General features: G+C 50.0%; 1 protein-coding gene across 2 annotated transcripts in view; it reads right to left on the reverse strand.

Annotated features, from left to right (window-relative positions):
- LOC143997799 (uncharacterized) overlaps window positions 1–13278 on the reverse strand; it is a 60047-nt gene that overhangs the window by 32942 nt on the left and 13827 nt on the right. The window contains exons 2-3 of one of the 2 annotated variants that reach the window (XM_077493604.1): window positions 9647–9751; window positions 2097–2159 (exon numbers count right to left, since the gene is read on the reverse strand). In XM_077493604.1, the coding sequence (XP_077349730.1) occupies window positions 2097–2159; window positions 9647–9751 (168 nt within the window). The remainder of the gene's footprint in view (window positions 1–2096; window positions 2160–9646; window positions 9752–13278) is intronic. The other variant, XM_077493605.1, reaches the window with a different exon arrangement.

A 13278-nucleotide genomic window follows, 5' to 3' on the forward strand; every position in this document is an offset into this window, starting at 1 on the left:
TCCCCCCCCCCATCGCCTAATTTAAAAACCCCTCTAACTTTTTGGCCATCCTTAATCCCAGCTGATCTGCACCCTCCTCATTTAGGTTCAGTCCGTCCCTTCTATAGTAACGGTTATCGACTGAGAAGTCGTTCCAGTCCTCCAGGAACCCAAACCCAAAGTTCTGGGGGTTGTTCCTTATACAAGCTGCTCGGGCTGGCCAGCTGACCATTTCACACGGACCATTCACATAAGTAGGACTCCAGGCATGTCTGTGGCCTCAGAACCGCACACAAGGTAATTGAGTTTGACTCACTACAACATTTCTCTGGGTTCGTTTTAGTTTTACATCACTCATCCTATTAATGAATACATTTATTTCACATGGGCTCATCTCCATACCCTTCCAGAGCAGTGTGTGGATTGTTAAGCAGACACCAGATTCACATGGTGGTGATCTGGTCTTCACCTGGCTGCTGTCTCTGGATGGGATTCCTCACCTCAGCCCCGGGGGGGAGATCATCATCCCTGTCCCCCATCTTCCATTGGACACAGGTTGGGGGTCATCACCATTGGGCTGTATTGTAAGTTACACACCTTTTTATTTTGAGAGATTGTTCTCCGCTTAAAGGATATCCCATATTTATAGATATTCATTTCAGAGCACTCCTGATGATTGGCGTGAGCCATGAAACGTGCGTCGGGTACACATCGATCTGATGCCCAGACAAGCTCGGCTCACCATGAGCAATCGATCGATCATGTTCATTGGATTTTCATGAATGGATGAGTGTTTTTATGTAACTGTAATGATAATTATGTTGTATTTTGTATAATAACTATATATTCATACAAGTGTATCATAGTACATTGTGTCCTGTATCACAGACTGACACTCTTTACAACGTGATTTGTAATTAATAAATCATTTTATGAATGATTTGAATAAGAAATCCATTCAGTGACCGGCCTCACACAACGTCCCCTTCCTTCCTCTTCTGTTGTTTCATACAAATCAGGGATGAGGCGTCCCACTGCTACAATCAGGTTGTGTCCGTCACATTACTATACTCCTCCTAGTGTAATTACTGCCCCTCCTCATAGGGTAAGGGGAGACTCTGCCAGGGACCCTGATGTAAGGGGCACCTGGATGTGAGGGGGTTACTAAAACAGGGACTCTATTAGGGGGGCCCTGATGTAAGGGGGAGCCCTGAGGTAAGGAGGGACTCTGATATGGGGATTCTGAGGTAAGGGGGGACTTTGATGGCGGTCTCTGATGGGGGCCCTGATGTAAGGGGGAACTCTGATGGGGACCTGGATGTAGGGGGGGGTTACTGAAGAAGGGACCCTATGAGGGGGACCCCCATATTGGGGACATTGATGAGGACTCTAAAATAAGGAGAGTATTGGGACCCTGATCAGGGGGGCTCTGATGTGCGGGTTTATTCATTCATGAATTTTTTCCGGCTGGTAATTTTTATACACAATTTGGACATCACTGAACGGTTTGGAGGGCGTGCACTAGGACAACCACATATTCCCGGCATCCTGTGACTTCCTGTTGTGGATCTGGGACAGGAAGTGAAGGGAAATCTCCTTTGACCAGGGGCAGACTGACCATTCGGACACTCGGGCACTGCCCGAGGGCCCCATGCCACTAAGGGGCCCCATCAGGGTTGCCAGCCTCAATAAAACCAGGGACAGTAAAAATCTGTGTTTTTAAAAAATCCCAAGATTATAGCTGCCCCACCTCTCCAGTACCTTTTAAGTGTGTATATACTGTGTGTGTGTATACTGTGTGTGTATACTGTGTGTGTGTATACTGTGTGTGTATACTGTGTGTGTGTGTGTATACTGTGTGGCCCCATAATCTATTGCCTGGGGGCCCCATAATTTTCTCCTATTGCCCGGGGGCCCCATAATTTTCTCCTATTGCCCGGGGGCCCCATGAGTTGTCAGTCTGCCCCAGCCTGTTACCCCTCAGTGTTGTACAGGAAGTAGTAGGTAGGGATGTATAAAGGGGTCAGTCTACAATAAAATATCACTCTGAGGGAGAGGGGCAGAATTTCCTGATCCCCCCCCCCCCCCCGGGAATAACACATAGAACCCCCGATTACCTGATAAATGGCAACATCATCGGATGGAAATCGGGAAATTGGATCACCCCCTCCTGAACAGAGCTGTGGAGAGGGAAGAGATGATCGGTATTAGTAAAGTGACAGATCTGTCAGAAGATGGCGGCAGACGACCCCACAGACATGACGGGTCTATTTATAGAAAATGTGTACAGATATTCGTCCTGAGAGACTTCATGTACATTCGTTCTGGGAGAATTAACCAACTGTTGATGGATTGATGATGATGACAATCCTATAGGACAGGGGTGGACTGACAACTCATGGGGCCCCCGGGCAATAGGAGATTACGGGGCCCCCAGGCAATCCGAGATTATGGGGCCACACAGTATACAATCACACAGTATACACATACATGTTTCTATTGGCTGAGAAGGTACTGGAGAGGTGGGGCAGCTATAATCTTGGGACATTTCAGATGGCAGATGCAAAAAAAACACTGATTTTTACATACTTTCCCTGGTTTTACTGAGGCTGGCAACCCTGATAGGGCCCCCTAGTGGCTCAGACCCCTTGGGCAGTGCCCCAATGGTCAGTCCGCTCTCACCAGTCTATGGGATCATCATCATCACCAGTCTATGGGATCATCATCATCATCACCAGTCAATGGGATCATCATCATCACCAGTCTATTTGATCATCATCATCACCAGTCTATGGGATCATCATCATCATCACCAGTCTATGGTATCATAGTTATCATCCTCATCATCATCCTATGGGGTCATCATCATCATCATCACCTATCAATGGGATTATTATTCTGTGGCTCATCTATCTACTTGGAATCTGGTAAAGCTGGCCATAGATTGTGTGGGTTTTTTCTTTTTTGATCAGCGGGCTGACAACGAGACTCCTCCCCTACCAGAATACACCGATCAGGGCTGCAGCCAATTGGCTACAATCATTGATGGAGGGAAGATCTACCGGCAGTCCCGTTTGGGAGGAGCTGATCACTAGATTGAAATTGGGGGAAAGCACTGCGCTAGAGCTAAAGGCTGGGGGTCAGCAGCTAACACCCAAACAAACAAAGTTCAGTGGAAATGGGAGAAGAGTGGTGTAGCGCTAGTGAGTGAATTGGGGAATGACTCAAAAGATTATATATTGAGAGGGGATAGTGATAAAACTAATACTATAAGGCCGCGTACACACGCGCGGACTGTTCGCCCAACCTTGTCCGCTGAACAGTGTTTGGGCGGACAGTCCGCTCGTGTGTGGGGCTTCAGCGGACAGTTTCAGCGGACAGTTGGCCGAACAAGGTCTTACGGAAATTCCGAAAAACTGTCCGCTGAAACAAGGTTTCAGCGGACTGTTCGCTCGTGTGTAGGCTTGTTCGGCCAACTAAGTCTCGCGCATGCTCAGAAAGGATTTCCACGTCGGAAGGTTGCATTGCAGTGTATAGGACGTCGTATTTTTCGTCCCGTCGTACGTGCCGTTCACGTCATCGCGCACGGTTTCAGCAAACTGTTCGTCCGTCGTGTGTGGCCATGTCCGTCCATGCTAAGTTTGAGCGGACTGTTCGCTCAAACTGTTGGACGGACAAAGTTGGGCCAACAGTCCGCGCGTGTGTACGCGGCCTAACACATACATGTGACAGAATGTGCGAAAATGCGTAAAAACAAAATACAAATATTAATTCACTAAATATGTGAATATACAGTATATATATATATACAGTACAGACCAAAAGTTTGGACACACCTTCTCATTCAAAGAGTTTTCTTTATTTTCATGACTATGGAAATTGTAGATTGAGGCCGCGTACACACGCGGGGACTGTCTGCCGAAACTAAGTTCGTCAAACAGTCCGCTCAAACTTTTGAATGAACGAACACGCCCACACACGGCACTTTTTGAGCGGACAAATACGGCAAACTTTGTTCGTCGTACTAAGTCCGCGCAACTTTTGAAATGAACGGACTCGCCCACACACGAGGCAACAGTCCGCTCATTTAGAGCGCGTGTGCAGGTAGGCGGGGCTCGCGACGGAGACGTCGCGGGCTCCGCCGCCTGAAATGTACTTAAAGGGTAACCCCAACGCCGAAAAAAATCGGCGTGGGGGTCCCCCAAAGTTCACAACAGACCCTTGTCCGAGCACGCTACCCGGCCGGCCAGGAAAGGGGGGCGAGCGAGCGCGCCCCCCTTCCGAGCCGTACCAGGCCGCGTGCCCTCAACATGGGGGGTGCCTTGGGGAAGGGGGGGCCGCGCGGCCCCCCCACCCCAAAGCACCTTGTCCCCATGTTGATGAGGACAAGGGCCTCTTCCTGACAACCCTGGCCGTTGGTTGTCGGGGTCTGCGGGCGGGGGGCTTATCGGAATCCGGGAGCCCCCTTTAATAAGGGGGCCCCCGGATACCGGCCCCCCACCCTATGTGAATGAGTATGGGGTACAATGTACCCCTACCCATTCACCTGTAAAATAAAAGTACCCAAAAAAAAAAACCACAACACACGAGATAAAATATTTTATTGCACAGCTCCGGGGGTCTTCCGTCTTCGGGGGTCTTCTCGCCGGACTCCTCCGCTATCTTCTTGTAGCTCTTTTGCTAGCGGAGGAGTCCGGCTTTCTTCCTCCCCGCCGCCGGCCTCTTCTCCCGACTTCGGGGGTCTTGTCCCCCTCTTCGGTTCTTCTGCCGGGCCACCGCGCCTTCTTATAGCTCTTTTGCAGGCGGTGGCCCGGTCTTCTGTCGCCGCTGTCGTCGCCGCCGCCTTCCGTTCTTCTTCTTCTTCTTCATCTTCTTGTTCTTCTTCTTCTTCTCCAGGAGATGTTGACACGTCGCTCTCTCCGGCCGGAATGCCAGAGCCGCGCTGTGCGGCCACTTATATAGTGACAATGGGGCGGTGTCACATGGTATATGTCACATGGGTTGGTCACATGGTGACCCCGCCCCCTTACGATGTCATAGTCCCCATGTGACATCAACCCATGTGACCAACCCATGTGACATATACCATGTGACACCGCCCCATTGTCACTATATAAGTGGCCGCACAGCGCGGCTCTGGCATTCCGGCCGGAGAGAGCGACGTGTCAACATCTCCTGGAGAAGAAGAAGAAGAAGAAGAAGAAGAAGAAGAACGGAAGGCGGCGACGACAGCGGCGACAGAAGACCGGGCCACCACCTGCAAAAGAGCTATAAGAAGGCGCGGTGGCCCGGCAGAAGAACCGAAGAGGGGGACAAGACCCCCGAAGTCGGGAGAAGAGGCCGGCGGCGGGGAGGAAGAAAGCCGGACTCCTCCGCTAGCAAAAGAGCTACAAGAAGATAGCGGAGGAGTCCGGCGAGAAGACCCCCGAAGACGGAAGACCCCCGGAGCTGTGCAATAAAATATTTTATCTCGTGTGTTGTGTTTTTTTTTTTGGGTACTTTTATTTTACAGGTGAATGGGTAGGGGTACATTGTACCCCATACTCATTCACATAGGGTGGGGGGCCGGTATCCGGGGGCCCCCTTATTAAAGGGGGCTCCCGGATTCCGATAAGCCCCCCGCCCGCAGACCCCGACAACCAACGGCCAGGGTTGTCGGGAAGAGGCCGTTGTCCTCATCAACATGGGGACAAGGTGCTTTGGGGTGGGGGGGCCGCGCGGCCCCCCCTTCCCCAAGGCACCCCCCATGTTGAGGGCACGCCGCCTGGTACGGCTCAGAAGGGGGGCGCGCTCGCTCGCCCCCCTTTCCTGGCCGGCCGGGTAGCGTGCTCGGACAAGGGTCTGTTGTGGACTTTGGGGGAACCCCCACGCCGTTTTTTTTCGGCGTTGGGGTTCCCCTTTAAGTACATACCAGGCGCCGGGGCCCGCGAAGTCTGCTTCGCGGGCCCCGCCTACCTGGAGACGCGCTCGAAATGAGCAGACTTTCCCCCGAGCGGGAACAGTTTGCTCATTTCGAAAGTGGCCTACACACGAGCGGACTGTTCGCTCAAACCAAGTTTCAGCGGACAGTTTTTCGGAATTTCCGAAAAACTTTGTTCGTCAAACTGTCCGCTGAAACTGTCCGCTGAAGCCCCACAGACGAGCGGACTGTCTGCTGAAACACTGTTCAGCGGACAAAGTTGAGCGAACAGTCCGCCCGTGTGTACGCGGCCTCACACTGAAGGCATCAAAACTATGAAGTAACACATGTGGAATTATATACTGAACAAAAAAGTGTGAAACAACTGAAAATATGTCTTATATTCTCGGGTCTTCAAAGTAGCCGCCTTTTGCTTTGATTACGGCTCCGCACACTCTCGGCATTCTGCTGATGAGCTTCAAGAGGTCGTCACCTGAAATGGCTTTCCAACAGTCTTGAAGGAGTTCCCAGAGATGCTCGGCACTTGTTGGCCCTGTTGCCTTCACTCTGCGGTCCAGCTCACCAAAAAAAACATCTCGATTGGGTTCAGGTCCGGTGACTGTGGAGGCCGGGTCATCTGGCGCAGCACCCCATCACTCTCCTTCTTGGTCAAATAGCCCTTATACAGCCTGGAGGTGTGTTTGGGGGTCATTGTCCTGTTGAAAAATAAATGATGGTCCAACTAAACGCAAACCGGATGGAATAGCGTGCCGCTGCAAGATGCTGTGGTAGCCATGCTGGTTCAATATGCCTTCAATTTTGAATAAATCCCCAACAGTGTCACCAGCAAAGCACCCCCACACCATCACACCACCTCCGCCATGCTTCACGGTGGGAACCAGGCATGTAGAGTCCATCCGTTCACCTCTTCTGCGTCGCACAAAGACACGGTGGTTGGAACCAAAGATCTCAAAACTTGGACTCATCAGACCAAAGCACAGATTTCCACTAGTCTAATGTCCATTCCTTGTGTTCTTCAGCCCAAACAAGTCTCTTCTGCTTGTTGCCTGTCCTCAGCGGTGGTTTCCTAGCAGCTATTTTACTATGAAGGCCTGATTTCACACAGTCTCCTCTTAACAGTTGTTCTAGAGATGTGTCTGCTGCTAGAACTCTGTGTGACCTGTTCTCTAATCTGAGCTGCTGTTAACGTGCGATTTCTGAGGCTGGTGACTCGGATGAACTTATCGTCCGCAGCAGAGGTGACTCTTGAGCCCCGTACACACGAGAGGACTTATGTCCGACAGACTTCCGAAGGAGTTCTGCCGGAGTTCTGCCGGAGTTCTGACGGACTTTTCGACTGAGCGGACTTGGCCACACACAATCACACCAAACTCCGATGGATTCGAACGTGATGACGTACGACTGGACTAGAATAAGGAAGTTCATAGCCAGTAGCCAATAGTTGCCCTAGCGTCGGTTTTAGTCTGTCGGAATAGCATACACACGAGCGAATTTTTCGGAGGGACCGGGTCCGGCGGAGTTCCGTCTGAAAAATTTGAAGCATGTTCCATTTTCTAAAGTCCGTCAGACTTTTGGCGAATCAAAAGTCCGTTGCAGCCCACACACGATCGAAAAGTCTGACGGAATCATTCCGTCAGACTTTGGATGTCGAAAAGTCCGCTCGTGTGTACGGGGCTTTGGTCTTCCTTTCCTGGTGGCGGTCCTCATGTCAGCCAGTTTCTTTGTAGTGCTTGATGGTTTTTGCCACTGCACTTGGGGACACTTTCAAAGTTTTCTCAATTGTTGGGACTGACTGACCTTCATTTCTTAAAGTAATGATGGCCACTCGTTTTTCTTTACTTAGCTGCTTTTTTCTTGCCATAATACAAAGTCTAATGCCCCGTACACACGAGCGGACTTTTCGACATCCAAACTCCGACGGACTGAGTCCGTCAGACTATCCGATCGTGTGTGGGCTGCAACGGACTTTAGCTTCGCAAAAGTCTGACGGACTTTAGAAATGAAGCATGCTTCAAATTTTCCCGACGGAACTCCGCCGGACCCGGTCCCCTTCGAAAAATTTGCTCGTGTGTGTGCTACTCCGACGGACTAAAACCGACGCTAGGGCAGCTATTGGCTACTGTCTATGAACTTCCTACGTCGAATCCAGTCGTACGTCATCACGTTCGACTCCGTCGGAGTTTGGTGTGATGGTGTGTGGTCAAGTCCGTTCGGTCGAAAAGTCCGCCAGAACTCCGGCGGAACTCCGCTAGAACTCCGTCGGAAGTCTGTCAGACTTAATCCCTCTCGTGTGTACGGGGCATAACAGTCTATTCAGTAGGACTATCAGCTGTGTGCTGTATCCACCTCCTGCACAACACAACTGATGGTCCCAACCCCATTTAGAAGGCTTGGAATCCCACTTATTAAACCTGACAGGACATACCTGAGAAGAGAAAACCATTTCAGGTGACGACCTCTTGAAGCTCATCAACAGAATGCCGACAGTGTGCGGAGCCGTAATCAAAGCAAAGGGCGGCTACTTTGAAGAACCGAGAATATAAGACAAATTTTCAGTTGTTTCACACTTTTTTGTTCAGTATATAATTCCACATGTGTGAATTCATAGTTCTGATGCCTTCAGTGTGAATCTACAATTTCCATAGTCATGAAAATAAAGAAAACTCTTTGAATGAGAAGGTGTGTCCAAACTTTTGGTCTGTACTGTATATATATATATATAAGTGCACGTAAATCTTGGTGGATATCAGTGGCTGAAATATAAGTCCCAACAAAACAGTCCACATATATTGGGTAATGAAAAAGTGTCTGGGATGATCCCTGTCAGGACTCAGCAGTGTGGCAAGGATGGCACCCCAATGTGAATAACTGGACCCTGCTGACCCGGGAGACGCACGTTTCAGCCCCCGATATCGGGAGTCGGTGAAATCCGGAGATAGTGCGGTGATTTACGTGGACCTACCAACAACACACAACATCTGATTGACATCGCCGGGGATTATAAGCGCAGTTGAGCCTCTGTGATATGACAGATGTGTCCGTCTTCTCTGGTAAGAGTATTTATTTCTCTCTAAACCCCTCCAGACAAGTCGCTGTTCCCGGTCCAATTGAATTGTGCCGTTTCCTGATCTTTTTTGCTCGGAAGACCAACACTGACACTTTTTCATTACCCAATATATGTGGACTGTTTTGTTGGGACTTATATTTCAGCCACTGATATCCACCAAGATTTACGTGCACTTATATATATATATATACTGTATATTCACATTATTAGTGAATTAATATTTGTATTTTGTTTTTACGCATTTTCGCACATTCTGTCACATGTATGTGTTATAGTATTCGTTTTATCACTATCCCCTCTCAATATATGATCACTAGATTGACTAGTAATGGCCATAGATGGATCGTAACTTGTCCTTGCTGAATGCCGATCCATCAATGGTCATCTTATCACACTGTTATCAGCGTTGACTATTCACAATCTATTGGCGCTCGTTCCATCTGCCGGTGAGGGGCGGCGCCCGCTGATTTATGTCATTTATATTCCGAAAAATATTCATCCCAAAGAGAAAACACCTGAATAACATTCAATATTATTATTATTATTATTTTATTTTTTTCCCCATCCTCACACCCGCTGGATCCCTCGTACACAACGAATGTACATGGAGTAGTGCTGGGCGAATAGTTCTGGAGATTCTTTTATAAATAGATCCCAAAGTGTCCCCTCCATTCCCGTACCTTGCAAGGGCCCCTTCCTGGCAATACGCAGCACGGGAGTTTCTCCATGTTCCAGTCGCTGGTATCTGCTGGGACTGTCCAATCTGGGTAATCCCACAACTTCATCTACAGAATAAAACACAGATTTATCATTGGGTGAGGACAAGGAGCGGGCAGGACCGGCTTTTCTTCTACAATGGGAATCTCCTTCCCCTCCCCCCAGATATATCATTATTTCTTATCCAATGGTGTTCCTGTCACCTGCGCGGCACGGTGATCCCCGCCCACACATGGGCGGGTCTGATGACAGGACGGGAGGGCTCGGGGGTCATTGGGAGTAATGGCCAAAATACCAACATCCCGCCTCCAGTTTGGCTCCTGTACCCGCCTCCAGGGGGCGCAATGGACACATTGAGGGGAATTTTACTAAGGCCGGAGAAGCCAAAATCTGGAGCAACCAATTAGCCCGGCTCTCCCATTATTATCATTAATATAAAGAAGTGTAAAAAGTATCCGATCCATCAAACGGCATCACAAATTATACAATAAAATTGTAACAATCAGAATCTGCTGCAATTGTATATACACAAGGTGATCAAATGGAGCAGCTGTGCATGGCAACCAATCGGCTTCTAGCTTTCACTTTCAGTATTTCAGTGTGGGGAACCACATGTGATCCAGACATGAATCGCACCTTTTCCTGTTCAAATCACGTGCGATTCTTTGCAGTGCAATTAGAACCCATTCCTTTTGTACAGCTCGAATCGCAGCGCACTCGCGGCAAAGGTGCAGCACCGCTTCCTTTTTTTTTTTTTTCTCGCACTGGAATCTGATCGCACTGGTGTTCACACCCATGCAATCTGATTCAGCCAATCGCACTGCGTTTTTCGAGAACAGTTTTTTTTTCAGGTTCCTGCCCGGGGGCCAATATTCATCTTTCAGTGCTCTAACTCTTTGAATGACAATTGTGCGGTCATGCAACACTGTATCCAAAGAAAATAGACCGATAGAGATTTCTGTTGGTATTTAATCACCGCTGAATTTTTTATTTTTGGCTAAAAAACAAAACAAAAAAAGACTGAAAATGTTGAAAAAAAAAAAAAACATTTTTCATGGTTTGTTTTAAGTTTGCAAACAGGTAATTTTTCTCCTTCGCTGATAGGTAGCACTGATGGGCACTGGTAGATGACACTGCGGCGGTACTGATGGGCAATGGCAGGCAGAACTGATAGGTGACACTGAGGCACTAGTTGGCATTGATTAGCAGCACTGGTGGGCATTGATTAGCAGCACTGGTGGGCATTGATTAGCAGCACTGGTGGGTACTGAGGTGACACAGATGGGCACTGATTAGCTGCACTGGTGTGCATTGATTAGCAGCACTGGTGGGAACTGATGAGGTGGCACTGATTAGCAGCACTGGTGGGCATTGATTAGCGGCACTGGTGGACACTGATTAGCGGCACTGTTGGGCACTAATCAGGTGGCACTGATTAGCAGCACTGGTGGGCATTAATTAGCAACGGTGGTAGGCACTGAGGTGGTACAGATGGGCACTGATTAGCAGCACTGGTGGGCACTGAGGTGGCATTGATTAGCAGCACTGGTGGGTATTGATTAGCAGCACTAATTAGCGCCACTGGTGGGCACTAATGAGGTGGCATTGATTAGCAGCACTGGTGGGCATTGATGTGACACCGATTAGCAGCACTGGTGGGCACTGATTAGCAGTACTGGTGGGCACTGATGAGGTGGCATTGATTAACAGCACTGGTGGGCACTGATTAGCAGCGCTGGTCATCATGTAAATAGAGAAATTTGTTTTTTGACCTTTTCTTTAACTTAAACACATTGCTAATAGCACTAGCTACATGCTTATCGTTTTAAAGTGGTTGTAAACCCTCTGGGACCACCTTTTACCTACAGGTGAGCCTACATTAAGACCTACCTGTAGGTGCAACAAATATCTCCTAAACCGTGTAGGAGATAAACGCGGTTTAGGAGATATTTGCAAAAGACTGGCAAAAGACTGGCACCGATGTCTACGGCGCATGCGCACTGTCTGAGCATGCTGCTGTTAACGGCGGTGATGCCATTGACATCATCGTGGCTCCAGCCAGTCACAGCTTCGGGGCGCGAACTCCGAGATAGAGCTCAGCGATGGAGGAGAAGAACAAGGGTCACTTTGGGGGGTTTCCATCTCAGGTAAGTTATTCATAATGAGCTAGTATGCCTTATGCTGCGTACACATGTAGCGGACTTAGTCTGGCGGACTTCCCGCCGGACTGTCCGCCGAACTTTCCGAACGAGCTTCTTGCCCACACACGGCACTTTTTCAGCGGACTAATACGGCGTACTAAGTCCGCCGGATTCGCCCACACACGCGGAGGAAAGTCCGCTCATTTTGAGCGCGCCTCTTTCGCTAGTCCCGTCACCTGGTATGGACTTAAAGGGGAACCCCTACGCCCCCCCCCGGATACCGCCCCCCCACCCTATGTGAATGAGTATGGGGTACAATGTACCCCTACCCATTCACCTGTGAAAAAAAGTAAAAAAAAAACCACAACACACAAGGGTTAAAATAGTTTATTGCACAGCTCCGGGGGTCTTCTGTCCGTCTTCGGGGGTCTTCTCGCCGGACTCCTCCGCTACCTTCTGCTAGCTCTTTTACTAGCGGAGGAGCCCGGCTTTCTTCTTCGCCGCCGCCCCCTCTTCTTCCGACTTCGGGGGTCTTGTCCCCCTCTTCGGTCTTCTGTCGCCGCTGTCGCCGTCTTCTCTTCTTCTTCTCTTCAGATGTTGCCTCGTCGCTGCCTCCGCTCACAATGACTGGGACACGGCGTGCGGTGACTTATATAGGTCGCACACCGCGTCCCCATCATTGTGAGCGGAGGCAGCGACGAGGCAACATCTGAAGAAAAGAACAGAAGACGGCGACAGAAGACCGGGCCACCGCTTGTAAAAGAGCTAGAAGAAGGCGCGGTGGCCCGGCAAGAAGAACCGAAGAGGGGGACAAGACCCCCGAAGTCGGAAAGAAGAGGGCGGCGAATAAGAAAGCCGGGCTCCTCCGCTAGTAAAAGAGCTATCAGAAAATAGCGGAGGAGTCCGGCGAGAAGACCCCCGAAGACGGACAGAAGACCCCCGGAGCTGTGCAATAAACTATTTTAACCCTTGTGTGTTGTGTTTTTTTTTTACTTTTTTTCACAGGTGAATGGGTAGGGGTACATTGTACCCCATACTCATTCACATAGGATGGGGGGCCGGTATCCGGGGGCCCCCTTATTAAAGGGGGCTCCCGGATTCCGATAAGCCCCCCCGCCCACAGACCCCGACAACCAACGGCCAGGGTTGTTGGGAAGAGGCCCTTGTCCTCATCAACATAGGGACAAGGTGCCTTGGGGTGGGGGGCCCCCCCATGTTGAGGGCACACGGCCTGGTACGGCTCAGGAGGGGGGGCGCTCGCTTGTCCCCACCCCCTTTCCTGGCTGGCCGGGTAGCGTGCTCGGATAAGGGTCTAATGTGGACCTGGGGGGGACCTGGGGGGGACCCCCATGCCGATTTTTCGGCGTAGGGGTTCCCCTTTAAGTCCATACCAGGTGACGGGGCCAGCGACGCCTCCTTTGCTGGCCCTGGCTACCTGGAGATGCGCTCAAAAT

The sequence above is a fragment of the Lithobates pipiens genome, unplaced genomic scaffold (assembly GCF_037356315.1).
Source record: "Lithobates pipiens isolate NorthernLeopardFrog02 unplaced genomic scaffold, aLitPip1_a1.2 Scaffold_19, whole genome shotgun sequence".
NCBI classification, from domain to species: domain Eukaryota; kingdom Metazoa; phylum Chordata; class Amphibia; order Anura; family Ranidae; genus Lithobates; species Lithobates pipiens.